The sequence below is a fragment of the Dasypus novemcinctus genome, chromosome 10 (genome assembly GCF_030445035.2).
Source record: "Dasypus novemcinctus isolate mDasNov1 chromosome 10, mDasNov1.1.hap2, whole genome shotgun sequence".
NCBI lineage: Eukaryota > Metazoa > Chordata > Mammalia > Cingulata > Dasypodidae > Dasypus > Dasypus novemcinctus.
In genome coordinates this window covers 90,765,712-90,793,685 of record NC_080682.1, presented here as the reverse complement: position 1 = coordinate 90,793,685, position 27,974 = coordinate 90,765,712, and the positions used below count along the sequence as shown (strand labels likewise).

General features: G+C 48.1%; 1 protein-coding gene and 1 long non-coding RNA gene across 6 annotated transcripts; one reads left to right on the top strand and one right to left on the bottom strand.

Moving 5' to 3' along the window:
• LOC131280072 (uncharacterized) lies at positions 1–11,606 on the top strand. The gene is made up of 2 exons (XR_009187654.1): positions 1–3,099; positions 4,550–11,606. It is a non-coding gene; the product is annotated as an uncharacterized lncRNA (long non-coding RNA).
• On the bottom strand, positions 4,965–27,927 carry TRIM3 (tripartite motif containing 3). 5 transcript variants are annotated; one of them, XM_058305814.2, is made up of 13 exons: positions 27,787–27,927; positions 20,968–25,093; positions 20,720–20,885; positions 14,752–14,983; positions 14,375–14,526; positions 13,961–14,141; positions 12,964–13,696; positions 12,766–12,869; positions 7,689–7,856; positions 7,285–7,453; positions 6,888–6,958; positions 5,657–5,797; positions 4,965–5,534 (listed from the first exon to the last, which is right to left on the bottom strand). In XM_058305814.2, exons 3-13 carry the CDS (start codon positions 20,848–20,850, stop codon positions 5,382–5,384), a joined length of 2,235 nt encoding a protein of 744 aa, XP_058161797.1. In that variant the 5' UTR covers positions 20,851–20,885; positions 20,968–25,093; positions 27,787–27,927; the 3' UTR covers positions 4,965–5,381. The 5 variants fall into 5 exon arrangements, with proteins under 5 accessions (XP_058161797.1, XP_004466978.1, XP_012383863.1 ...); XM_004466921.4 differs by lacking the exon at positions 20,968–25,093; XM_012528409.4 differs by lacking the exons at positions 20,968–25,093; positions 27,787–27,927 and adding an exon at positions 27,576–27,723.
• Between the last annotated feature and the right edge of the window lie 47 nt (positions 27,928–27,974).

Here is a 27,974-nt window from a genome sequence, read left to right as displayed (position 1 = left end):
TAACTTAGAAATAAGTTCTAAAGCAAAAAGTATTTAGTTTTAACTATATATAATTTAATTTTTTCTAAGTCTGAGTTCAATACTAACTCAAAATTCCTGGCAATTTGGAAATCAGCTCTCCGATCATAAATCAGCACCAGCCCACTACTATCCATCCTACTGTCCACCACACCGTCTTCAGAACAGGACAGGGATTTCATCTGCTTTATTCCTCACTGTCTTCAGCACCTAGAACAGTGCCTGAAATACCAGATATGATTAATAAATATTAAATCCTGTCCATATTATACCTAAAATCTGTCCACTTCTCTCCATCCTATCTAGCTAATGAAAACACTGTCACTTCTTGTCTGAACCACTGAAATAGCCTCCCTACTTCTCCTGATCCTCAACAATACATTCTCTGCAGCAACCACAGTAATCTTCAACAACGTAAATGGGACTGTCTTATGCTACTTAAAAATCAATTTAATTCAACTAACCGAAGAACACAACTATTAACATTTTATTTTGTATTCTATCCTTTTTCTATTCTTACAATACTCTTTAAAACAAAGATAGGATTTTATAAAACTTTTTTAACATCACAGTATATCTAGTCAGCAGTTTAAAGAGTGCATATAGTTCCATCCTATATCTACTCCATACTGAATTTAACCTTTCCCTACTGATGGAACAGGTTTTTGTTTTTTCAATTGTAAGTAAAGCTGTAAGAAATATTAGCGCATACACTCCTTCGTGCATTTTCCCAATTGTTTTCTTAGAATACAGTCCTAGAATTGGAGTTGCTGGGTCAAAGACTATAGATGATTTTAAGGTCTCCACAGGCTCAAGAGAGAGTAGTTTAGAGATGGTAATTGTCTGCTTTTCATTCTCACTTTTCTTTCCACCTCACAGAATCACTGCCCAGCTGCCAGATTCTCCCCAAAATGCATTCCTTTCAGTCCTATTGCTTAACAGTTTCAGTGGTTTACTGTTAAACTCCAAATCAAATCCAAACTCTTTTCCTGAGTTAAATGATGCAACTCAGGCCTAACTCTCCAAAGTTTTTTCTTTCCTCTCTCTCTTCACCCTCCCTCCACTCCAACCACCCTGGCTTCCTTTCAGATTCTCAAACTCACTAAGATCTTGACCCCTCAGGACATTTTATCTGTTCTTCCTTGTCTGGAACTCTCTAAAAACATTTTGTGTGTGTGTGTGTGTGCTAAGACTTATAATATTTCCCATTTTAACCATTAGATGTATAATTAAACGGTATTAGTTACATTCACAGTGCTGTGTTACCATCTGTATCATCCATCACCAAAAAGTTTTCATCATCCCAAACAGAAACTCTGTATCCATTAAAGCATTAATTTCTTTTCCCTTCTCCCTGTGGTAACCTCTGATCTATTTTCCATCTCTGTGAATTTGCCTATTTTAGATATTTCACACATGTAGAAACATGCAAGATTTGTCCTTTTGTGTCTAGCCTTATTTCACTTAGCAAAATGTTTTCAAGGTTCATTCATGTCGCATTTATCCAAACTTCGCTCCTTTTTATGGCTGAGTAGTATTCCATTGTATGTATATATCACATTGTTTGTCCATTCATCTATTGACAGGAACATTTTGACTATTGTGAAATTGCTGGTATGAACATTGTTGTACATGTATCTATCTGTTTTAGCCCCTATTTTCTATTCTTTTGGGTAAATACTTAAGAGTGGAACTACCGGGTCATATGGTGATTCTATGTTTAACTTTTTGAGGAACTGCCAGACTGTTTTCCACAGTGATTGCTATTTTCTATTCCCACCAGCCATACATGAGGGTTCCAATCCTCACCAACACTTGCTATTTTCTGTTTTTTAAATAATAGCCATCTTGTGGGTATGTATGAAGTGGTATCTCACTGTGGCTTTGATTTGCATTGCCCTGACTTGCGATGACTAATGCTGTGCACCTTTTCATTGCATATTAGCCATAGGTATATCTTCTTTGAAGAAATGTCTATTCAAGTCCTTTGCACATTTTTAATATTGAGTTGTCCTTTTGCTGTTGAGTTGTAGGAGTTTATTTATATGTTCTGGACATTAAACCCATATCAGATATTTGATTAACTATTTTCTTCCATTTGTAGATTGTCTTTTCACTTTCTTCATAATGTCCTTTGATGCACAAAAGTTTGTAATTTTGAGGAAGTCCAATTTATCCATTTTCTCTTTTGTTGCCTGTGCTTTTGGTGCCATACTTAAGAATCCATTGGCAAGAATCCAAAGTCATGAAGATTTCCTCCTATGCAATCTTCTTAGAGTTTTATGGTTTTAGCTCTTATATTAAAAGCCCTTGATTCATTTTGAGTTAATTTTTGCATATGGTGTGGCTTGATACCCTTCTTGAAAATCAATTGGCAACAGCCGTGTGGGTTTATTTCTGTACTCTCAATTCTATATCTTTCTTTATACCAGTAGCACACATAGCTTTGTAGAAAGTTTTGAAATCATCATCCCTGTCTTCTCAACACAGAGGATCCCCCCATCCACCAACCTGCAGGTCACAGCTTAAAGAGGCCTTCCTTGCCCACACTATTTAACATCCCACCCTCTATCACTGCATCCTATTCGTTTCCTTTACAGATCTTAATGCAAACTGTCATTACACATTTAGTTCCTGTTTTCTCCTTTTCCCATTCAATATAAGCTTCATATAGGTAGGGACCATTTCTGCCTCTATTCCCAGGGTCCACCACTGTGTCTGACCCATAGAAAGTGTGCAATAAGTCCTTTTTGGGTAAATAAATGAACCTGCAGACCACATATGGGCTCACCTTGTTCTGATTACTGGACAGCCCTATTTAAGTGATGTGTGAGCCCTTGAGGGACCAGGCAGGGCTTCTTCTGCAATCCCTAAGTCTGCAGAGCTCATTCAAGATATGTCTCCTGACTCAAGTTGTGGTCTACTTCTGGGCTAAAGAAAATGCCCTCTATCATCTGATTTAGGAAAAATTGAGTGAGCCCACCTTGAGACACCTGTACAGCTGAGGCAGACCACCTAATCTGGTATCCATGGAAATTGGCTTCAGCAGCCTGTTCTCAGGCAGGCATTAACCCAAGGAAGGTCAGCCTTATTGCCATTTTATTATTCTGCTACAATTAGTTGTTGGGAGCAAGCATGTGAGAGGGACAACTGGAAACTTTGAGCTTCCATTGCTCAAGACTGGAGTGAAGGGTGGTGGGCAGGAGGAGGAGTAGACCATCACCTGAAAGCTCTCCAGGAGATGACCCCAAAACCTTTGAACTTTAGAGTTCATCTGCCTCTCCACCTGTCTACAAGGCCCCAACTAGTGGAGATACAGACTACCAGGAAGCCAAGCAAGAGTGAGACTTCTATATGGTCCCAGTGTGCCCTTGAGCTCTACAAAGCCCCCATTGGTCTTCCAGAGGTCCTTACACAGCCCCTCCTATCCTAGCCCCAGGAATTGTGCTATATGGGGATAATGTCTTGATCTTTTTGATGACCTCCCATGACCAACGTTCCCAGAGTCTCATTCCCAAGTGTTAAATGTTGAGTGCCTTCTCTACTGGTCACCATGCTAGGCTCAAGGGGCACAGGATGAGAAGGACACTATAACTTACCAATTAGGAGTAGAAGCTTAGGAATAAGATAGCTACAAATTCAAAACTGGGCTCTGCTCATGGTCTGTGATACGATCTATTTCTCCAAGTTTCAGCCTTTTGTAGAATGGGAGAAATAGTAGTCCTACCCCACTGTGCACCTGGATCACTGAATGCTAGTTTTAAATATCTCTGGAGTTGGCGGCCAAATCCTGGCATAGCAGACTAGAACTTAGAACAGGACACTAGGACACTTGTTTGACTGCATACAATCTTGGAAAGGAGTTATGGAGCAAGAGCTTCAGGACTAAGCTCTAAAACTGGCCATGGAGTCTCCCACACCATTTCCAGGGCTGTCCAAATAGGGTTGACCTTGATAAAGAAGGAAAAGGACAAGGGAAAGGTGAGGGAAATGCTAGAGGGTCCTATATGCTTTTCTAGATATTTTGGATGGCGTTGTGGGGTGTGCTTGCACAATATCAAATGGGGAGTGGGGGAGGGGAATGTAAGCATACCATGCACCTCCATCAGTCCCTAGCCCAGGTATGGGTCAAGGATTCCTTCAACCCCCTGAAAATGTTCTCCCTGGAAGCTGCTGGACGTGTTTTGGGCAAAGGTTATTTTCCCCAGGTTCCTCCCCAGCCCCAAGGTAGAGAGGCAAAAGATTTGCCTATTTCTACAGGAAATGCAGGGCTTGAGGACGGGGATTGGGCAGGTGGCTTGGAATTCCAGGGGTTTACCCTCTCTTGATCTCCTCTCCTGAAGCTTCAAAGTAGCAGGACCCCATATGGAGTGGGGTAGACTGAAAATCGTGTACTCCAAGAAATACATGGTCTTAATTGATCTGTATTCCTGTGGGTATAAACACCTTATAAATAGAACCCTTTGGAGTGTTGTTTTTAGTTACCATGTGGCCAAGTGAATGAGGATGGATCTTAATCTGTTATTACTAGGGTCCATTATAACCGAAGAAATTTGGAGTCAGTCTGAGAGAGCAAACAGAAGTCAAAGGAAAGCAGAAGAACAGACACCATGAGAGAGAGACTGCCATGACAGGAGGCAGAGATGCAAGCCAAGGAACCCCACAGACTGCAGCAAGCCAGCACCAGAGCACTACCAAGTTCAGGAAGAAAACTTGGTCTTGCCAATATCTTGATATTGGACTTCTAGCCTCCAAAACCGTGAGCTAAAAAGTGCTTGTTATTTAAGACAACCCACTGAGTGCCATGTGTCAGCAGCATGGCAGGCTAAGACAGAGAGCTGGGTTGCCTGCCCCTGACAATGCTGCCCACCCAACCTTTTAGTCCAGAGCCAGTTCTACCACCCCATCCCCCCACAGTCCCACCCTGCAAGAAACCAGCAAAACCATCTTGTCGAAGACATTTATTTAATATGGGGGGTGGGGTATTGCTGTCTCTGTCAGTGTGTATGGGTGGTAAGGAGACAACCAGAGGGACATCTTCCCTGGAGTAAGAGGCTGTTCTGGCCCCAGGCTGGGGGTGGGGCAGACTGAGGGGAAAGGGGAGGTGTGTGTGGGGGGGTAGGGTGAAGCTCTGCACACATCCTTGGGACCATAGTCCAGGCCCACTCAGTCACCAAAGCAAGAACCGAATAAATAAAGTGCAACTGTGGGGTTGAGGGAGGGGGACAGGGAGGGCATGGGGTGAACCCACACCCACAGCCCACATTCAGTGCTGCCAGGTCTGGCCTACCTCCTGGCCAGACCCTCTTGTCCAATCACCCCTAGGTCTGTCCCTCCATGAGCCAGGTGGGACCCCTGTGCAGCTACTGGAGGTAGCGATAGGCCTTAAAGCAGTGGTTGCCAGCATCGGCCACCACTACATGGCCGTCCGAGGTCAGTGCCAGGCCCTGTGGGCCATACAGTGGCTCCGCAGATGTGTTGATATAGGACAGGAAGGAGCCAGCGCTGTCAAATACCTGGGGAAGGAGTGGAGACTGTGGGGAGAGGCAAGGCCAGGCAGAAGAGGGGCAATGGGAAGGAGTGGGCGGGGGACACGACGGGAAGCCTCACCCCCACACCATCCCTGGGTCTTACTCACCTGGATGCGGCTATTGCCCCAGTCGGCCACGATGATGTTCCCATTGGAGTCCACGGCTACTCCTGTGGGGGCATTGAACTGCCCATTGCCCTCGCCATGGGAGCCAAATTTGAAGAGGAACTCACCGTCAGCACTGTACACCTGGTGGGGGAAGGGGCTGCAGACTGGGGACCAGGCCTCAGGCAGAGGAGGGGACTTGGAAGGGGATGGGGTGAACACGCAGGGCTGAGGACCCCAGAGCTGCAGCTACAGTCCACCCCTCCTTCCTAGGCTTCATACCCATGTATCCTACTGCCTACTGGACATCCCCAGCTGATATCCCTTGGACACATCAAATTTAACAGCCCGTCTTCCCTGGAAAAGCAGTTCTGCATCCTCTCTTTCGTGACTGGCACCGTCAAGTTTGCCATAAGTCATTCTTGACACCACCCTCTCCTCTGCTCCACAGCCAAGGAATTAACACAATCCACTAATTCTATCTGAACTCCTCCCAAATCTGTGCCTATCTTTATACTGCCACTGCCTTTATCATGGGCTAGAACCTCATCATTGCTCATTTCCAGATTATTGCAAAAGATTGATCTTCCTGCTTCAAGTCTTGAGCCCTCCAATGCAGCAGCCAGAAAGATCTTTCTAAGACACAGGATCCTATCACTCGTCTCCCCACAATCCTTCAATAGCGCCCCATGGCTCTTAGGAAGAGCAACCCCCTTAATATCATAGACAAATAGCATCCTTGCCTCACATCTTCCCCTCCTCAAACCAGCATGACCAGTTGTAGCATTGTGAACACATCTTAAGGGGTCCCACACCTCCTGGTCTTGGCTCCTCCTTTGTCTCAAATACTCTCCCCTTGTCTACCTTCTGCTTAATTCCCATTTGCTCTTTAGGTCTTTCTCAAACAGTCACACTTGACTCAAGTCTTTCTCCACGTCTTCCAACAGTTCTCTCTACTTCCCAATCACAGAATTTATCACATCACTTTTTAATTTCCTGGTTATCCTTTTCTCTCCCCTACTAGACCTTAAGCAAGAAGACAGGGGATGTGTCTGGTCTGCTCTGTTCATCACTGACTCCCCAGCTTCTAGCATAGTACCTGGACAAAGTAGCCATGCCAAAGGTGTTTATTATTTGAAAGAATTGTTGTAAGGGGCTTAAAAAGAAAAGATTTGAGAGAGGAGACTCTTGTGGAAGAGGAAAGGATGTTGAAGGAAGGAGGGAGGACACTGACCTTCACTGAATGATTGTGGAAATCCGTCACCACAATCTCATTCTTGTTGTTCACAGCTACAAAATGGGGTCCTGAAATTATAAAGCAGTCCCTAGGGTAGTAAGCTGTGATTCTGAGTGGAATGGGGAAGAGTACCTGGGATGAAAAAGCTGTGGTGTTAGAAGGGTGGGATCGCTGAGACTGGGATAAGTGGGAGGAAGTCTCTGGGATAATGAAGGTAGGATATAGGGATATAAGGTAGGATACAGGGATATAAAGTAGGATATAGGGATATAAGATAGGATATAGGGAGGGTCTTTAGGGACAAAATATATGAGAGGTCTTCAGAGATGGGGTATCCAGGAGAGTTCTTGGGGACTGGGGTATCAAAAGAGATCTCTGAGTTGTCCTTCAATACCTGCAAAGTGGCGGTCAGTGGCTCCACGGCCCCCAAAACGGCCAACCAGCTTGCCATTGGGCTGGAAGGTGAAGACGCAGCAAGATTTGTTGTCAACCACAATGATATGTCCATTCCGGTCCACAGCCACTCCTTTTGGGCCCATGAGGCGACCAGCTCCAATCTTGGTCTGGAAGAAGAGGATATCCTTAAAAGGGGTTTTATACTAACTGGTGGCGGGGGAGGGGTGGGGGGGGGAGTAGTCTCAGCCTGGTACCAAAGCAGAACCTTGGGCTGGGGATGAACTTGAAAGCATGAGGAGGCAGGAGTGGACTAGTCCAGGCCCTGACCACCAAGAGCCACCAGAATGGTCAGCCTGGCTGGTCACCAGAAGGGTAGACAGTAAGAAACAGCATGCCTCTCACCTTGAACTTGCCCTCAGGGGAGAAGATGCTGACCCAACGGTTGTCGTAGTCTGCCACGATGATGTCTCCATTGGTGTCCACTGCCACACCTGTGGGACGCTGCAGCTGCCCAGGAGAGCGCCCTCGGACTCCAAAACGGAACTTGAACTGGCCCTCATTGGAGAAAACCTGGAACAGGGGAGCAAGGGAGGGAGTGGGGAAGAGGGGAGAGACTGTGAGAAGAGAGGGAAGGCAGCAGGACCCTGAGGGAAGAGACCCCCCCAATTCATTCAGTCATTCAATAAACACTGCTGATATTATGAGAGGACAGAGGGTGGAATCAAACACGGTGGCTGGTGTGACACAGACCTTAAGGGACATGTGGGAGAGGTGTGAATGGGAATGTGAGCAGCAGTGGTCAGGAAGGCTCTGCAGAGAAGGGGTCATTTGAGCTAAGAGCTTGGTAAAAATGCCAAGAGATGAACGGAAGGCAACCAGTGAAGGAGGAGTAAAGACGTTCAAGCCTTATAAATGGCATGAAAAAGGCAGAGTCCAGTCTGGGCAATGCTTGAGGACCTGGCTGGTGTGACTGGATTGCAGGGAGCACTCAGGTGAACAAGAAGAGTTGTGTTTTTTCCTGAGTGTAATAGGGATTCACTGAAAATTTCTGGGTAGGAGAATGACAAGGTCAGATTTGCTTTTAAGAAAGGGCAGAATCTAACTATAGGGAGGAGTCCAGGCTGGAAGCCTCAGACTAGTTAGAGGATACAGCAGTAGCCCAGGTGAGAAATGATGATGACTTAGATGAGGGAAATCGGCTGGAGGGAAGTAGATGGACTCAAGAGATATATAGGAGGTAGATGCTACCGGACTTAGTAGAAGATCAGAAGGGGAGGTGAAGGGAGAGAGAGTGTAAAGGATTAGTCCCATGGATCAGCCAGTCCAGCCATTCAAGCTCTGGGGTCCACAAGGTGATCTTCCTCCAGGACAGAGTGAATCTTTCAACCTCTTGCCCTTTCCTGGCTTCTCCTTCTTAGCCGGCTAACATGCTCAAATTTCCTTACCCTCAAAGAACCTCCCATAACCCTCTTTCCCTCTTAAGCTAAATCTTCTTGATTTTCCTTCACAGCCAAAACATTACTCATTATTAGTCTCCCCCACTCTGCTTTGTTACAGGCTCTGGGGACACAAGATGAATCAGTAACAGGACCAGCCTTGGAGAATTCAAGTTTGGAGCCGTAGGCCTTGTTCTCTGAAGGAGACCTGCTCCTTCCTTAGTGTGTCTGGCTCTTTACCCCCACCCCATCCCCAGTTCTTAGGCCGGCAGGGCTGCCTGAACCGGTCCCACCACCAGACATCACTCCAGCCTAATGCTGACCTTCCACCTTGCCCTCACCTGGCTGAACTTTGTAGCACCTGGGTTCTGCCCTGGTGCCCTGTCACAAGACAGTGCTTGCCAGGACCAGAAGGGGGGCAAAACGGGCCTAAGAATAGATGTGAAAGGGACAGATGAGCAGTGAGGTAATGCATCTGCCTCTTCCAGGCAGTTCAGTCTGAGACTCAACAATGATGAGGCTTGGGGGGGTGGGGGGTGGGGCAGGGTCCTGTTCTTCCCATCTTAGCCTATCTCACCCCTTACATCTGGACAATTCCTTCTTATCCTTCAGTTCTCCAAATGTCCAGGTTACTTCTTCAAGAAAAGCCTTTACTGACCACCTCCCTCCCCCGGAATCAATACACACACAGAGTTAGGTCTCTAAGATATGTGCTTTATAGCTCTCTTCCTAACAATTACCACCTCTGTGACTAACTAAATAGGTGTAAAATAGTGGTGTCCTTTTCTAAGGATGTAAGCTCTATATAGGCAGAGACTGTGTCTTTTATTTACCACTGCATTTCCAATACTAGTATAGTAATTGGCACTTGGTAGGCATTGAACAAAATAATGAGTTCCTCAGCTCAATTCAGACCAGAACTGGACAGCTTTACTTGGATGCCACACAGCTGCCTCAAACTCAACACATCTAAAGGTGAATTCATCATCTTAGACCCAGCCTGCTCCTACCCAGCCAGGCCACTGAGTCCTGCCATTCCTGACCCCTCTCTCTCCCTCGACATCTACTGGCTCACCAAAATCTGCCATATTGGCTTTCTTAACATCTCGAGAATCTTCTGGTGCCCTAGTTTGGTCTTTAACATCTCACTCTTATATGACAGCAGCAGGAAGGAGAGTCCCAGGGATCTTGGGGTCTAGTGGGGGAGAGAGACTAAAACAAAACAAAACCTAACAAAAACAAAACCCACCAGTGATGCTGGTAAAGTATGATAAATGCTATAGCAAAAGGCTGGAGGACAACAATGTAGATGAACCTTAAAAACATTATGCTAAGTGAAAAAAGCCAGACACAAAAGGTCCCTTGCTTTATTTCATTTATATGAAATGTCTAAATAGGTAAATCCATAGAGGCAATGCAGACTGGTAGTTGCTAAGGGCTGGGGCAAAAGGAGAATGGGAGGAAACTGCTCAGTAGGTACAGTGTTTTTATTTCCAGAGTGATGGAAAAGAGGTACAACTAGATAAAGGTTGTGGTGGTACAGCATTGTGAATGCACTAAATGCCACTGAATTGTTTGCTTCAAAGTGGTTAATTTTATGTTATGTGAATTTTTAAAAAATTATATTTAGAGAAAAGAAAAATAAAAGGAATTTAAAATAAAATAAAAAATGGCTGGGGATCTCAGAGGAGAATATGATTAATATTATTCTTAAAGGAAATGAAGTTTTCATGGAAGAGTTGATAAAATTTCTCAACTAATTCAATTAGTTCAATTATATATAAGGATATAATATATACAAATCAAACTCTTCCATTTAAAATCATGAAGTGTTTTTTCTCTTCTGTCAGCTGATGCTAGTTCAGCTCAATGAGAGGATTTATCTCAGCCTCTACCACAGAAGGCACCAAAGGGGAAAAGTTCATGTGGACCCCAATCCTCATGAACTGAGTGAAGGGACCCCATACCAGGCCTGAGGACCCCTGAGTGAGAGAAGCAGAAACTCAGTTTGGAATTTGAGAGCCAGACTCAAAGCAGCTATGAAGTTGGGGTGCAGGTGGGAGTAGGAGGAGGACTGTGCACAGTAGCAGGTATCTGGTAGGGAGGGGCGGCTGTACCTGGCCCTCCTCTCAATTCCCCACCCTGGACCAGTTGACAAGCACAGCCTCTCACCGGGGCAGACAAAGAGTGCCATGCATCTTTCTGGATATGGGCACACCAGGGGAAGGTGCTGAAAATCTCAAGAAGCATCCCTGGCTTATGGGAGAGAAAAGGAGTTGGGGGAGGGGGAAGGGTGTGACTGCAGATGTGAGTAGGACCACAGCACAAATGAAACGCGTCCCTGTGCTGCCTGGACCTCTCCATACCTCGGCACTTGGAATGGGGTAGGAATAAAGAGCAGCTGGGCAGGACTGGAACAGGGCCCTAGAAAAGTTCCTGGCACCCTCAGCCTAGCAAGTGGAAAGCAGGAGCCAGTCAGGAGCTGACATGAGCTTTCTAAGCACTGAGGAAATTTGCTAAGCATTGACCCTAGGCAGAGCTGGAACAGTGACTGGGATACTCAGGCAGGGTCAGGTTAAATCCACAGGTGGTGTAACCAGGCACAAAACGACAATTACTGTCTGATTTAACTTACCAAAAAGAACTAGAATATGTAAATTCATAGAGTCAGAAAGTAGGTTACAGGTTAGCAGGAAGGGATGGGAGTTAATGCTTAATGAGTGCAGAGTTCCTGTTTGGGGTGATGGAAAAGTTTTAATGGATGGTGGTGATGGTAGCACAATCTTGTGAATGCAGTTAATAACACTGAATTGTAACCTTGAAGCTGGTTAAAATGGAGAATTGTATGTTTATATATGCTACCACAATAAAAATTTAAAATATATATATATAGGGGTTGTGAAGTAAGGGCCTCCAGGGAAGTTTTGCTAACTGGTGAAATGTTTCCAGGAACTAAAGTGCATGGGAATTAGAAAAAATCAAAATTCAAAACTCCACAGCTTCATCTCCAAACCCTTTACCCTCTGACCCTCAGCCACCCAGGCTCCTAATAGTAATCTACCTCCTGCCTCGCAGGGATAGGAACAAACTCCCTGCAGCAGTTTCCTACCTCCTGGCCTTTGTTTACAGCCCCACCTGGACAATGCTATTTTTAACATTAGAAAGCCCTCTATGTGTCAGACACACTACATCATGTCATTTAATGCCCCCAGCAGCCCTATGAGGTATTGTTTTCCTAATTTTACACATGATTTAACTAAAGCTCAGAGAGGTCACATGACTTATTAGTAAGTGGCAGAGCTAGGATTCAAGCCCAGGTGTCTGGTTTCAGAGCCTGAGCTTTTAACTCATACCCCGTGTCCACCACACTGGTGCCTGCCATGCTGGGCTCTGGGCTTGCTACCAGGAATAGAGGGTGAACACCACCACGCTTCCTGGTTTTAAGGGACTCTCAGAGCAGCAGCAACCATGTCCATTCAGTGCAGCTGGTGCCTCAATTAGGTGCGAGAGGTACAGGGTGGGGCAGGGGCAAGATCATCTGTGAGGCTGTGCTGAGATTTCCAGCCACTTTGAAAGGCACCTCTTTTCACTAATTAATCCCCTTTTACTGTCTAGCTGACTAGATGTTTGCAGAGACCAGCAGCAAAAAACACACATTCAGGAGCCAGGCAAGGATGCTGGAAGATAGCAGGGGAGGGCAGAGCCTGCCTCCTACCCAGCAGGAAAAAAAGAGAAAGTGAGCAAGCCCATGGCTCAAGTGCAGGCAGAGGGGTCCAGGAGATGTCTGGCCTGAGCCACAGCCTGGAAGGGACAGTTATAAGCAGTCAGTCCACCTTCCTGACTAGGATGTGCTGGCGGCTGCTGTAGCCAAGGAGGTGGAGTAGGATGTGGGTGCATAAAGATTCCTAGCTTTTTAAGGAATAGTTCTATCTGTAGGGTTTCATCTTTCGGGAGGTGACTTGCAAACCCTGTTTTCTCAGAAGGTTGTAGCTTGGGAGGGAGCCCTTATTTCCATGTTGGGGAGCGGTGGGACAGGTGCTTACCTGGATACATTGGTTGTTGCTGTCTGCTACTACTATACGGCCGCTGCTAGCTGCTGACACACCCTGTAAATTGGTGAATTCGCCTTTCTCCCGTCCGCGGCTGCCTGTGCAGAAGGGACGGCGCGGGAAACAAAGAATTTACTCCCCGCGTCTGAGCCCGCACTCAGGTCCCACTCCCCCTACCCCACCCCGCAGTACCAACGCGGAAGACGAGCTCATCCTCAATAGGGTTGTCCTTCCGTTTGCCACCAGTGCTGTACATGGAACTGGGCCTCCGCACAGCCTTCTGGCGCACGTGGCTCCCCGGGCCGCCCGGGGATTTGACGCGGCGCTTGACGTCGTCCGGGGACGGTGGCAGGTCCCCGGGACGCAAGGCGCGCACACGGAAGGGGCTGCCGCGCACCGGCTGGCCGTAGAGCAGCACCGAGAGCAGCAGCTCGCCTTCTGCGCGTGCCGTGTACACCAGCTCGTAGGTGCCATTCTTGTGGTCCACCACGGGCACGGAGAGGCGCGTGCCGTCGGGCCCTGTGATCTCAGCGCGCAGCTCGGCGCTGCCTGTGCGCACCAGTCGCCCGTCCTTGTCTTTGGTAGTGACGGTGAGCGAGGCGGGTTGGCCCACGAGCGCCTGACGCAGGCCCTCGCCTGTGGCCACCGTCTCGTGTGCAGTGGCGCTCGTGGTGAGCAGTGCACCCAGATTGAGCACGGATCTCCGCAGCCCGTCGACCTCGAGGACCAGTTCCAGCTGTGCGTTCTCGTGCGGCCGCTCTGGGAAGGCCTGCGCTGCTAGCGCCGCCAGCCGCTCTCGCATGTGCTTGCGCACAAGCAGCACCTCAGGAGCCGAACCCAGGCGCAGGGCCTGCTCCGCGAAGCTGCAGCTACTGCCGATGTGTTCCTGACCCTGGCGCAGTGTGTCTAACTGGGTCTGCAGCACCTGGGGAAGGGAAAGGGAGGGCTGGGGGCGAGGACTGGCACAGAGGAAGCTCCTGTGATTCTTCATGAGCCTGCAGTGCTAAGGCATGAAAAAGATACAAGAGGGTGGGTGCGGACAAGGGACAGGGGTGCCTGCAGCACAGATGTCAGGAAGCTAGAGACAAAGGAAGGGGGAGCACAGGTGTGAAAGGCAGGGAAAGTGATGGAGGCCACGCGGCCAGCCCAGGACGAACAGTCACAGGGAAGACTGGAGGGATGGTCGCACCTTCTGCTTGGCCCCGCAAATGGCCTCCAGGTCGCTGACCAGAGCCTGTTTGCGTTGTTGTAGTGCCTGCTCCAGGTCCTCGAAGGCTGCGCTGATCTGGGCCAGGGCCTCTGCCTTGCGTTCCTGCAGCTGTTGGCTGATGCCCCCCACTAAGGCGATAGCTGCAGACAGCTGTGGCAGTCTGGGGAGGGGAAGCATGTTACATAGGGCTTGCTGGAGGGTGCCCTCACCAAACCATTCTCCCTGGGACCCCTACCCTCTCAGCACACACCCATCTGGTCCTCCCTGCCCTCCCTGAGACTTCTGTCTCCCCCTTCTCCGCCGTCCCCCCCCCCCCCCCAGGATCTCTCCCCTGCCCCTGTTGAGACACCATCCTGATGGCCATGCTAGCCCAGGGCCCCACCCAAGGCCTACCGGCCGCGCACCGCCTCGAGCTGGCGCTGCAGGGCTGCCTTGTGCTGCTCCACCACATCCCGCAGCAATACCGTGCCGTGCTCCCGGTGCTCCCCTGCGCGGCACTCGCCACACATAGCTGTCTCACAGGCCTCACAGTAAAACTCCATCGTCTGGCAGGGCAAGCACACCAGTCAGGCAACGGCTGTACACCAAACTTCTTCACCCCCTCCCCACCTATTTGCCCGCTTGTCCCTCATCTCCCCCTTGCTCCCCCTACCCGGACCACTCATCCAGATTAAGACGAATACCCTGTCACCCACAGATACTGTCTCCCCACACCTTCCATCCCCCTCCCGCCCCAAGTCCTGGCCTCACTGGGCTTAGCTTGGGCCCACCTTGCCTTCATGGTTGGGGCAGGAGAGGGGGCGGCCAGCCACAGCGCTGAGGGGGTGGGGGTCCTCAGGGTCGTGGGCCCCATCAGGTGCCTGCTGCATGGCCTCCATGAGGCTGCTGATGAAGAAATTGTTCTGCAGTGCCGAGACGCCCTGCTCGGGGAGGATGGATGTCTGCCGACACACTGGACAGGACAGTGTCAGGCTCTGGGCAGGGATGTAGTTCTGGAGGCATCTGGCCAGGGAGGAGGGGGAGTCAAAGGTAGGAGAGGGGGTAGAGCAGGACCTCTGCACCCCTTCTCAGCCCTCCCACAGGGCGCACAACCACCTCCTCACATGTGTGCTGCTACACTTCACTTTGACACCTCTCTAATGAACACACACATTCATCTCACCAGCAGGTGTCAAAGGCACATCCCTGAGCTCCCTCCGAAGAGCAGATGTGTCTGTATTCCTCATGGTGTGCACAAACACAGGTTCACCTTTCACGGGTGTTTACAAGCCCTGCTCACAGAAAATGTGCAACTAGACTCCCCTTCATTAATTCATTAAACACTTACTGACTGCCTACTCTTGCCAAATGTGTGCCAAGCTTTGGGGACACAATGATAAGGCACAGGATCTGCCCTTAAAATACATCCAGTCTACAGAGATAAAATGTCCCAGAAAGAGAGTTTAGAGAAGTGAAGAGTATAATGATTAAGAGCCTGGGTCCTGGAGCTAAGCTGCCTCGGTTCAACTCCCAGGTGAGCCATGGATTACACTGCATGACCCTGGACAAGTTACTTAACTTTTATGGGCCATGAATTCCTCTTCTGTAGAAGGAAGACAGTATAGATCTCATAGGGTATTGGAGGATTCAATGTCATGTGCTTAGAACCATGCCTGACTTGCAGAAGGCACTATATAATTTAAGCCATTGATACGATTTATTATTAATTTAGGGTATAGAGTAGATTCAGTGATAAAGAAATGCAAAGAACAGGCATCTAGCCCAGCCTGGGTGGGAAGGGTGGCCAGGAAAGGCTTCATGAAAAGGTGATAGAGGCTGTCTTCATGAATAAATATTAGTTTGATCAAAGAAAGGAGCAGGGTGAGAAGGAAGGGTGTTCCAGGTACAGAAGTGTGTGAATAAGGAGCTATAAGCAATTTGATGTGGCTGGAGACAAGGTCCATGGCAAGAAATTGTACAAGTCTGCGGAGGGAAGCAGAGGCCAGCTTGCAGGGGACCTCATGGGCCATGTATATCAAGGGGCTTAGAAGTTATTCCTATAGCAACAGGGAGTGGCAGGGGAGTGGCATGGCCGAGTTTACATTTCATAACGCTCCTCCTCACTGCTGCTATATGGAGGGTGAACAAAGGAGACAAGACACCAGGTGGGGGCAGTGGCATCATTGGTATAATCTGGTTACTACTAATTAGACACGTATGTACCAGGTGCTGTGCTGTGTGCTTTATATTTATTCTCAACAATCCTATGAGGTAGTTAAGATGATCTCCTTTTTAATGACAAGGAGGCAGGCTCCGAAATGGTAAGTAATCCAGTGAGCACTGGAGCTGGGCTTCAAATCCAAGGCAAAGCATGTGCTTAAGCGATATACTCTTGCTATGGGCTAGGCAAAAGTGAGGAGGATCTGGGTTTAGGTAGGAGCAATAAAGGTCCTTAAAATGGGGATGAACTTGAGAAATATATAAGAAGCATGGCCAGTGGGAGGGGTTGTCTGATTAGATATGGGGAGCAAGAGAGATGAGTCTTGTTTGACTTCCAGATTCCTAGTTCAGATGACCTAGTGGATGGTTGATGATACTCAGGTGAGATACAGAAGAAGGAACAGGTTACAGGGGAATTCAACTTTGTTCTGGTTGAGTTTATCCTAACAATGGGACATCTAAGGGAAGGATATAGTAGACAGTTGGAGAGAAGGCAGGCTAGAGATAGAGGTGGAGAGCCATCGGCATTTAGATAGTTTTTGTAACCATGGAGATGATACGATCAGCCTAGCAGAGGTATACAGTGAGAAGAGGGTAGGACAGAGCACTCAGCAAAAACTCAATGAGGAGAGTGAAGAAGAACATGTAGAGAGGTAGGAGGAAAGACAGTGTCAGGGAAGCAAAGTCATAGCACATTTCTAGAAGGAGGGAATGGAGAGTCATCAGTGCCAAAAGCAGCTGAGGAGTCAGTAAGATAAGGGCTGGAAAATACCCATTGAATCTGGCAATGTGAGGGCACTTTTGTCTGTAAGGAAAACAGAGTCAGATGGGGGAAGGAAAGCTTGCCAGAAGCAAGCTGAAGACTGAATGGGAGGTTGGAAGTATGGGGGAGAAGGGGGTTGAGGGATTTGATGGCAGCTAGAGGGGGACAAGGAACTGAGAGTTCTTACCTTTCTGTTTTAAATGGGTACCTGAAACATGTTTATAAATTGGAAAGGAAGCAGTAGAGAGGGAGAGGTGAAAGAGACTAGAAGTCTGATGGGTCAGGTCTTCAGGAACGGGGGAGTGGCTCAGATTTGTCTGAAGAGAAGGGTACTCCATCCTCTGAATGGAGGGATTGGTGAAGAGGTAGAGGTAGATGCAGATGAGCACAAGGGGAAAGTTAGAGTTGAGGACACCAACCTCACCTCAGGTAAGATCAGCTGGAGGGATGTCAGAGAAGGGTGAAAAGCAGGTAGAGGGAGTTGACCAGAAACAGATGCCAGGACTTAAGGCAGCTGTGTTTGGAGACCACAAATTTGTGGAGAAAAGGTCTGCATTTGTGCAAACTCTCCCATATCCATAGACTCTTCTCTGAACATTCCTGATGCCTTTTGATCTAAATTACTTTTATTTATTTAGCAAACAGTATGTGCTAGGCATGGTTCTAAGTGCTTCACAAACATTAACTTATTTAATTGTGACCTAGTTTTTCTCTGCAGTCCTCCCAAGTAGAGAGTGTTTTTTTCTCTCATACTCCACATTCCTTAGGGCCAGAAGGTGGGGTTGAGTCCTCTTTGCTCCCAACTGGAACACTAGTTCTAAACTATTCTTCTTCAGCTCCTTTGAAGCTCATGCCTTCTATCTCTTACCACCCCTCCTAGTCATTGTCTCCTCTGACCTAAGGGTGGCTCCCCCATTTGCTAAAGTCTTTCTCCTAGCTCACTCTCTTCTTCTGTTACTACCCCCCCACACACACACATGCCATCATTCTCAGTGGCTCTGACATCTGCAAGGTGACCCATTCATGATCATGATTCCTTAATTCCTTGACCTCACTCCAATGATCTCTCCTTCCCCTTCACCTCAGCTGTCCACTTCCATGCCCTACCCACCTGTCAGCACATCAACTCTGAAATCTGCATTTCAGCCATTCCACTCTGGTGCCCTGCAGCTCTCTTCTCAGCTCACTGAATCTACAGTTTCCCTGCAAAATACCTTCTACCTTATCAAGACCTCCTCTTTGTTGATCAGACCTGGCTTATTACAATAGCTTCCTAACTGGTCTCTTGTTTCCACTCTTACTCCTCTATAATCCCATTCTCCACACAGCAGCCAGAGTGAGTTTTTTAAAAACTTAATTTATATCACATCATTTTGCTGCTCAAAAAAAAAATTCTCCAATGGTTTCCCATTGCACTTAGAATAAAATCTAAACACTTTCCTAAAACTTACAAACTCCCTTGTGAATTGACTCTCTTTCCACTGTCCTCCTTACTCACTATTCTCCAGCCACACTGGCTTCTTCTCTGGTCTCTGAACATGCTGCATTTATTCCTTCCTTAAGGCCTTTGTACCTTAAGGTTTTCCTATTGCCTGGAACAATCTTCACAGGTCTATCTCCTCATTCTCAGGTCTCAGGTCAAATGCCACCTCCTCAGGGAAGCCTTCCCTGATGATTCTACATAAGAGTGGCCCCTGGCCTACCCATCCATACTTAACTCCATCTATTTCCTGTAGAACAATTAGCACAAGCTGCAACTCTCTTGTTGGCATGCTTATTAGTCATTTTCCTCTAAAGCAAAAGCTCTTTGAAAGCAAGGCTCAATAGATGAATGAATAAGTAGTAGTTAAGAGTGGAGGCTCTGCAGTCAAACCTAGATTCAGACCTAGACTGTTTACTTGCTCTGTAACTTGGAAACCTTCTTTAATTACTGTGAACCTTAGTTTCCTCTTCTCTAAAATAGAGCTAATAAAATATCTCTTTATCTCTTGGGAGGATTAAATAAATTAATACGTGTAAATCACTTAGCCAATCCCTGGCAAATAGTAAGCAATCAATAAATGGTAGCTATTGTTATCATAATTTCCCAAGCACAGCTTTTCTCCAGGAGTGCTCAGTAATCTGGGTGTAGGAGAAAGATGCCAAGATGTGCAATTACAGTTCTGATTCAGGATTGAGGTTCTGCTGGGTGGATTTTGCAAAGGACAAAGTGAAGTAATTGTGGGGGCCAGTCAGATGGTAAACCATACCATCCTGGAAAGAAAGGGAGGCCAGGATGGGGCTGGAGGCTGGGAGAAGAAGGAGCAGTTGAGGTGGCTGGATGTCTACATCCAATCAAGCTGGTGGGATATTGGAGTTTATGACCACAGAGTGGTATTATTATAGTTGATGACAAGATCGAGGGCATGGTTGGGAGAGAGTAGGGCTGAGAGAGTTTAGGAGGTCACTGGAGATGAAACAATCAAGAACCAAGAGCTAAAAGTGAGTAGTGAAATCACCCAAAATGATAGAAGAATCTGGGATGGGCAGGAGGGTTGTTCTCAAAGTCTACAGTAAATGGGGAAGAAGGGGAGGGATAAGTTGGAGAGCAACAGCAATTGTGAAGGGGAGAAGGCAGTAGAGTTGGACTCTCAAAGAGCAGGGCTGGAAGCAGGGTTCCTGGAAGCATGGAAGCCAGGTGGCCAAAGGAAGGCTTGGGTGAAGACTGCTGAGAAGAGTCAGGAACCAGGGCACCCAAGACAGAGTAATGAGGGATGAGGCGCCAGGAGATAATATTATGTAAATACAGATGTGATCATGCATAAAACCCTGCAGAGGCTTTCTGTAAAGACAACATTCCCTAACAGGTCTACACAGCCCAGTGTGGCCTGGCCTCCACTCACCTCTACTAGCTTCATCCCATCTCCCTCTCACTCGCTCCTGCCCTGCTCCAGCTTCACCCGGCTTCTTCTAGGCCCCTTTACCTGACACATTCCCTCAAGCCATGTGACTGACCTTTTCAAATGGACTTCCTTCTGACCAGAATGTACTCCCCATCCCCCTCTTCCTAGTTAGCTCCTATTTATCCTCTGGATCTTATCTCCAAGTCCACTTCCTCAGGGAATCCTTCCCTGATTCCACAGACTAGAACAGATCCCACATGCTGTGCACTCAGAGCACCATGAGCTTTTATTTACAGTATTTATTTAAGGATGTCATATACATTTAACTCTATGATTACCTGATTACTATTTTTCTCCCTCACTATACTGTAAGCTCCTTAAAAGTAAAGACATATCTGTTTTTGTGCATCACTGCATACCCAATGCCTAGGCCAAGGGCAGACCCATAGTAATTGTTCAACAAGTAAGTATCTGTTGAAAGACTGAATGATGGATGGAAGGAATAGCCTTTCACTCAGGGCCTGAGGACGACCAAGGGGATGAGCAGGGAAGGGCAGCCTAGTTTCAAATATCTTTCCATTGGTGGCAAACTCTCTGGTGTCAGGGCTGGCTGAGAGTCCCAGGACTGTCAGATTTCTCTGGCAGTGTCAAGGGTTGCCTTGGGGTCTGGGAAGGGGCAGGAAAAGCCCTATTCTGGGCAGAGACCATGGCCCAGTATTAGGAGCTTCTGGCCCTCTCACAGCTTCTTAGGCCCACAGCCTCATCACCTTCTTGGGAGGGTTCAACTGCTCCCCTCCTGTGTGTGCACAGGTGTCCCTCAACCTCTTAAAGGTGTACACACACTGCTCCCCTCTCACAGGGGCCTCTGAGGTCTGCATCCCTCCCTCCCCTCACCTCTCACAGAAGGTGTGCAGGCAAGGCAGAACCTTGGGGCACCGGTACCGATCCAGGCAGATGCTGCACACCAGGAACTGCTTGTCCATTGGCTGGACCTCTGGGCCAGGGCTGTCCTCCCTCTTCGCCATGATGCCCACGGATGGCTCCTATCACTCACACCAGCCTGTGGATGGGGAGATGGTCAGCACCAGGGAAGCCAGCACTCCCCACCCCAGCCCTACCACTCTAATCCCCACAGAGCTGACCTCTGTTTATTCCCTGCTGAAGGGCAGGACAGGTCAGTGAGTTGGCAGGAGCATGATGGGTGTAGGTAGCTTGGGTGACCCTTGAGCACAGGGCTCTGGTTAAGAGCAGACACTTAAGGTTAGACTGGGTTTCAAACCTGACTCAGACTCTTACCACCTATGTGACCTTAGACAATTCACACCACCTCTTTGAGCAGCAGTTTCCTAATTTGTAAGACGGGAACAGTAATCTCTATCTTAAATAGTTGTTCTGAGAGTTTGAAGTAGTTTGTGTTCAGTGCCTGGTACAGGGATGTACCTTTTCAAACACACCCACCCTCATCTCCTCTGCCTCTCTCAAATCCTCCTCCAGGGCACCTCCTCCTGCTGGCACGTCTCGCTGACTATCTGCAGCCTTGTCACCTAGGCTCTGATCCGCCTCTTGGCACACCTGCCTGGGAATTCAGTATCCAGGTCTTGCAAATCTTACCCTAATTTAGAAGGGTTCTCTCCAACCCCACAGCTACCCTCCCCACTTGGGCTACCATCAATTAGCTCTCTCCTGAAACACAGAACTCACCTCTTAACCGGTATCCTTGGCTCCTCACTTGTACCTTTTCACCCATTCCCCTCATAGCTAGAACAATTTTTCTAAAACACAGATTTCATCTCGTCACTAATCTCTATTTAAATTCCTTTAATGACTCTCCATTGTTCAGAGAATAAGTTCCAAACTCCTTAAATTGCCCAACAAGGCTTACCTTCCTTTGATCCATACCTTCCTCTACAATCTCATCTCTCATGATTCTGTGATCAATCACACTGGTCTCCTCTCAGTTCCTGGAAGACTCCTCATTCTCTTTTGCTTATGGGCAGTCACACATTCTGCTTCCTCTACCTGAGATCCTCTTCTCAGCCTCCTTTGCCTGGCTGACTCCTACTTATCTGTCAGGTCCCAACCTAAAGGTCACTTCCTACAGAAGGCTGCCTCTGATTTCCCTAAGACTGGGTCAGGTCCCTTGGCATCGTCTTTCCTTCTTTCTAGCCATTATCACACCAAACTATAATTTTCTTGTTACCTGTCTGCTTCCTCCTTTGCATGGAGAGCTCCTGAGGGCAGGAATTATATTTTACTTTTTATTCCTACCACTTAGCACAGAACTCAACATAAGAATTGATATATTTATTAAATTCCTTCAGTAATTCAACATTTATGTGCCTACTTTTAAAGGCATTGGGGATAGACTGATGGACAAAACAGATATGGTCACTATCCAGTTTGAAAAATTGGGGAGTTTGAAAAACAAAAGTACTGTGAAGGAGAATAGGATGCTATCAGAAAGAAGGTTGTTGATCAGGTGATCAAAGAAGACTTCTCCAAGCAGGTGACTTTTAAGTAGAGCTTGAGGGATGGAAGAAAAATGGTGGGAGTCCGGGTGGGAGTATTGGGGAGTGAGGAAGGGAAGTCATTCTAGGCTGCAGGAATAGCATGATTGGAGGGTCTTGGGCAGAAGGCTCATGTGAGAACACAAAAGGACAGAGCTAGAGCAAAGTGAATAAAAGGCAAGAGATGCGATCAAGAAGGACCTTGTAGACTGTGTTAAGAATATGGATTTTATTCTAAGTTGGGGGAAAAAGAACATGATGCTATTTACAAAAATTTAAAAAGCTACCCTGGTGGCTGAGCAGACTAAAGAGGAACAAGAGTGGAAGCAGGGAGATCACTTAGGCTACTGCGGTCTAGATGAAATAACATGGGCAATAACAAAGGCAAATAAGTAGACTGACTTGAGAAGTATTCAGAAGGTAGAATCAAGAGGACATCATGATGGACTGCAGATGAGAGGGAAAAGCCATGTCAAGAATGAAGTTAGAATAGTGGGTGTAGAAAATTCATGAGAAAAATCTGGCTGAGAAGGGAAACAAAAATAGCTGAACTACTTCAAAAAAAGGAATGACTAGAACAAGTCACCTTTCCCCGTGGCCAGCCAGATGTATCCTGGCTCTCTAAAGATAATGACTGAATGCATGTATGCATTGGGGCGGTGGGGCCAGTCCAGAGCCCTCTCCAGTTTAGGGAGCGGCAGGAGAGGGGCTGGGGAATGTGCCCTGCCCTATGTTTGTGTGAGGGTGGACTTGGGGTGGGGCAGGATGAGAGCATCCTCTCCTGATGTGGGCACTGGGATCCTGAGGTTCTTTCTCCAGATGTGAGAGGTTCTGAATCTGGAGACAATATCAGGACAGCATTGCAGGCAGGAAGACAGATGGAGGGTTGGGGGAAGGAATGGGAGGCCAGAGCTGAGCTGAAGCTTCCGTCGGTCCGGTGAGGGGGAGGGCTGGGAAGAAGATAGGAATGGTCTGCTGGGCCCTGATGGGGCAGCTGAATGTACAAGCTCCGCCTCTCTCCAAGCCCAAGAGGCTCTCCCAGCTTGTCACACAGAGGCGGGGATTGGGCACCATCCAAGGACCGTGCAGCTCCTCCCTCCCTTCCCCTTCCTGCTTCAGTTCCCCACCCAGATTTACTGGACAAGCAGCGGCTGAGACCATACCCTCGTCCGATTCTCTAAGGTTCTCTTCTTCTCTTGGACTCCTGTTCCTATCTCCCCCATCCCACTTTGCTCTAGAGATCTGCCCCTCAGGTCCTACAGGCAGTGGTTTAAGTAGACTATTTATTACAGTAGACATTTGGAGAGGGTTGAACTCAGAACGGAGATTTCACCCTCCTTCCTCAGGCTACCTCCTGCCATTCCTGTATCTCTTTATGGCTCAGTTCTAAAGGCACCTTGTTTTCTCATTCACCATTCACTGGACACCTCTTCTAGGCCTGGAAATACCAAGATAAATCATCCCAGCTCAGTATTCATGGATTTCCCAATCTATTAATAATAGACAGATTACTGCAATCTATGATGGGGAAGCAGAGATTACTCAAGGACCACAGAGAAAGTCACCTCACCCAGATCTGGGGTGGGATGTGAAGGTTGGAAGTCAAGGTAGTTCTCCTAAAGATAGTGACATTCAATTTGAGAGCTATGGAATGAGTAAATGTTACAGAGAGCAGGCAAGGAGGTAGGTAGGAACCAGATCCTGCAACGTGTGTTGTATTTATTGAGGAGTTTAGACTTTACCCTTCCTGCTACAAGTTTAATGCATTATCCAAAGATATTAATTTGGTGGTTCTAAGAGAAAAGAGCACATTTTTGACTGCTGTACGGAAAGCAATTTAGAGGGATCAAGAGAAGGAAGTTAGGAGACTGCTATGATATTCCAGAGGAGAGATGGTAGTCACCCTCCCTTTGGGAGTGGCAAAAGGGGAGGTCTACAGAAGTGGGTTTCATAAGGAAGAATTAACAAAACTTGGTGCCTGGTTGAATTTGATGTGAAGAGTTGGGGAGAAGGAATCAGAGATGAGTCCCAGTCTTCTAGTTTAGAAATGTAGGAAAAGGTGCAGTTTAATAACAGGGTAATAAGTTCAGTGTTAAATATGATGAAACTGAGATGCCTTCGGGACACTGAAATGGAGAGGTACCGTCGGCAGTAGGAAAGCTAGGCTGGAACCTAGGAAAGAGGTCTGATCTGGAGATTTGGGAGCTGGTGGAATGAAGATGGCTCCAGAAGTCATGGAAGTAGATGATATCACCCAGAGAGAGTATAAGGGAGAAAGGAGGGCCTGTGACTGAGCCCTGAGGAGACTCAGACTTTAAGGGATGGACCCAGGAGCAAAGCCTGAAAAGAGGATTGAGATGGTGTGGCCAGAGAGGGAGGAGAAGCAAGAGAGAGAGATGTCATGAAGACCAAGGGACAAGAGATTTCTAAGGACAAGGAAGTGATCTTCATTGTGAAATGCTATAGAGAGGCCCCAAGATCTAAAGCCCCCCCACCCACCCCCCACCCCCCAGCAAAGCGTCATTATTCTCAGGAAGTGTGGTATCTGTGGGCTGGAAGAGAGGAAGCTAGGTCCAGGGGGCTGAGGAAAAAGTCGACTGTGAGCAAATGAGGCCAGCCAACGATGAGTCCATTAGATCACTGACATCTACAAGGCATGTGTTCCAAGGCTTTTCAGTTTCTCCAAATTCTCAAGCAGCATCTAATTTCCTGCAAGACGTCTGTCACTTCATGAGATTCCCAGTGTTCATGCTTTACACAGCTGTGAGTGGAGGTGACAAAGACATTATCAGAAAGTGGATGTGAGAGGTCAGCTAGGCTCTTGCTTGCTAAAATGACTCACTCCAGCTCTCTAGCTTCCAAGTATATTTGATCATTTGAGGCCTCAGCAAAATGAGAAATGACTGCAGATTTAAGTTTTGGGGGTTTCTCTGGAATGGGATGAGGTAAAGTCCCTAAAGCCAAGGAAATCTTCCAATAAGATTGATAGGGAAGAGAAGTGATGAAATTCACAGCACAATCTCCCCTACAATGGCCAGATTGAGTAGGGGAATGAACCATTCAATCAGCTAATCCAAGACTCAAACTTCTCTGGGCACACTCTGGGCCAAGCCCTTTAACTGGGAACTGGAGACACAAAGCTGAATGAGATGCAGCCCCTGTCTTTAACGAGTTCTTAGCACATATCGGAAAGAGACATGGAAATAGATAACTACCATGTGATAAGTGCCAGAACATTGACATGTTCAAACTGCTATGGCTGCAAAGGGGAGGAATTACGTAACTCTGAAGGTGGTAGAGGAGAATAAAGAAGGTTTCCAGAGAAAGGGACATTTGAACTGAGTGTTGAGATACAATAGGAGTTTGACAGATATACTGGGAAAACTGTGAGTAAAGGAACAGAAGCATGAAAAATGGAGACAGATGGATCAACTGGGCAAAAGAGCAAGTCTCAAAAGGACAGAGGCCATATTTGTGGCTTTCCCGAGCCACTCAAAGTGGGATCTCCACTTGCCTCTCTGATTGCTCCTCCACTGCCCATTCCTTAAATGTTTAGCTCCACAGGGCTAGGGTTTTTTCTCCTCTCTCTTTTCCCATGTGTCTGTGCAATCACATCACTTCCCATGGTTCCAATTACCATACAATTGCTCATGATTCCCAAAGCCTTATCTCTGTATATCTAACTGCACCTTGGACCTTGCTACCTGGATAATGCATAAGGACTGGTCCAAAACCGAATTAATTTCCCCCTAACCTACTCCTCCTGTGTTTCCCATCTCAAGAAAATGCACCACCATCCACTTAGTCACACCAGCCAGAATCCTGGGAGTCTCTTCAATCCCTCACCTTATTTTACTTTTCAGACACAAGCTATGACTATAGCCTTGATTGTACTTCTAAAATGTGTTTAAGTTTAAAGGTCAGGAGATCCAGGATCTAGTCCTGACTCTAACACTAACTCCACTAATTCAAGGTGCAACTCCAGGCAAGTTTCTACCCCACCACCCTTAACTAGCAAATTGGGGCTGGGTGGGGTCTTTTTGTTTCCAAAATCTGAGATTCGCAAGATTTTCTTTCCAGCCAAGGGCCCCTATAGATTGCAGTACGTTCGAAGATGGTCTTAGTGTCTCTTCCAAAATGTTTGCTGCATTTAAGTCACCCATGACACTTCCTCTGAGTACCCTTTACCCTAGCCATATGGTTTTGCTGTTTTTCTGCACACAGACCCTTGCTAAAGCTCTTCTTTCATCAAGAATGCCATTGTCCCCTAAGTGGCCGAGACAGTACCTAGCATGCATAAAGTGCTCAGTACATGCTGGTGACAGGAGAGCCATATTTAAATCTCTGCAGTTTCCTCTCACCAGAGAGACTGGGCGGGGGGGGGGGAGCGCAAGCAAAAGCAACAAGACAAGTGAACCAAGTTTCAAGGAGAGAGACCTTCACTTAACTTAAGGAAGCTTTTCCACAGCAGAAGGGAGTAAATGCTCTGTCACTGGAGGCATGAAAGCCAAGAAAGGCAGGGCACCTGTCAGGCCTGCAGCTCTGACTCCCGTTCCACAGGCAAATCCAAGCCCTGCTGAGGGGATGAATGGACACTGGCATATTGGACAGACTGGCAGAGGGAAATTTGTGGAGAAGACCTCTGCACCTGCTATGACCTCCTAGATTTGCTCTTCCTACTAGGGCCAGTCCTGGGCTTCTGCTATCCACATCAAAGAGCCCTGCACCAGGAATATGCCCGGGGCCTGCCTCCAGCCAGACTGATCTCCCTGGGGTGCAGCCTGCCCCTCCATCCTGCAACCATCTGTCCCTGCAGGTTTGCTGTCCAGGATCTGAAGCCAAGTCCAGGAGGGAGAAAGGCCAGAACCAGGGAGAGACCTGGGGTCCTGCAGGCTGGGCCCAGGCTGCAGGGGAATCAGAGGGGTCTCTTCCTACATTAACAGCTTCCAGATGAGGTTTTCTGTCCAGCAAGCGGTGCTAGGGGAGGAAAGTGTGCCCTTCATCCTGCTTGGTGGGCCTCTGGGTGCCCGAGCTGGGTGGAGGGGGTTGCACTGGGGAGAAAGGAGCCCTTCAGACAAGCTGGGCCACCAGATTCCAGAGTCCCGCTCGGCAGCCCCACCCCCCACCCCCACCCTCGGCCGCAGCGTTCGGCACCCTCGGCCAACACCCACAAGCTCTCAAGCCCCGCGCTCCTCCAAGGAACCATCACCCATCCACCCGCGCCTACCCCCTCAAACATGGACCTCACGTGAGCAGCCACAGACAGAAGAATCCCCCCGCTGATCTCACGGACAGGGACACGCCTCACGTGGATAGAGACAGGCACAGCTTTCGAAAAGCATCCGCGCCCCCACCCACAGCCACTCGGACAGACACGGGTCCGCTTGGACTCGGACTGGGACCGGGTCATACAGGGCTACAAACGCACGCCCGGGGCCCGCCTGTCGCACTCACCGCGGGGGAGGAGGATGGCAGGACTGAGGCCTGGACTGCGGCCACTCCAAGAGGCCCGCGGCGCTGCCCCCGCTGCCAGAGCCCGTCCGCCCGGCCCTGCCCGCGGCGCCGCCCCACGTCCCGCGTCTCCGCCTGTCCCCGCGCCGGCGCCGCCGCCGGACCCGCCGCACAGGCCGGAGGGAGGGGCC

Bases quoted from the DNA above. Each gene is read 5' to 3' on its own strand.
- TRIM3 (XM_058305814.2), bottom strand. From the start codon at position 20,850: ATGGCGAAGAGGGAGGACAGCCCTGGCCCAGAGGTCCAGCCAATGGAC. The intron at 14,142-14,374 runs GTAGGCCTTGGG...TCCCCTCCCCAG, and splicing joins CTCGAGGCGGTGCGCGGCCG to ACTGCCACAGCTGTCTGCAG. The intron at 13,697-13,960 runs GTGCGACCATCC...TCCCTTCCCCAG, and splicing joins TTTGCGGGGCCAAGCAGAAG to GTGCTGCAGACCCAGTTAGA.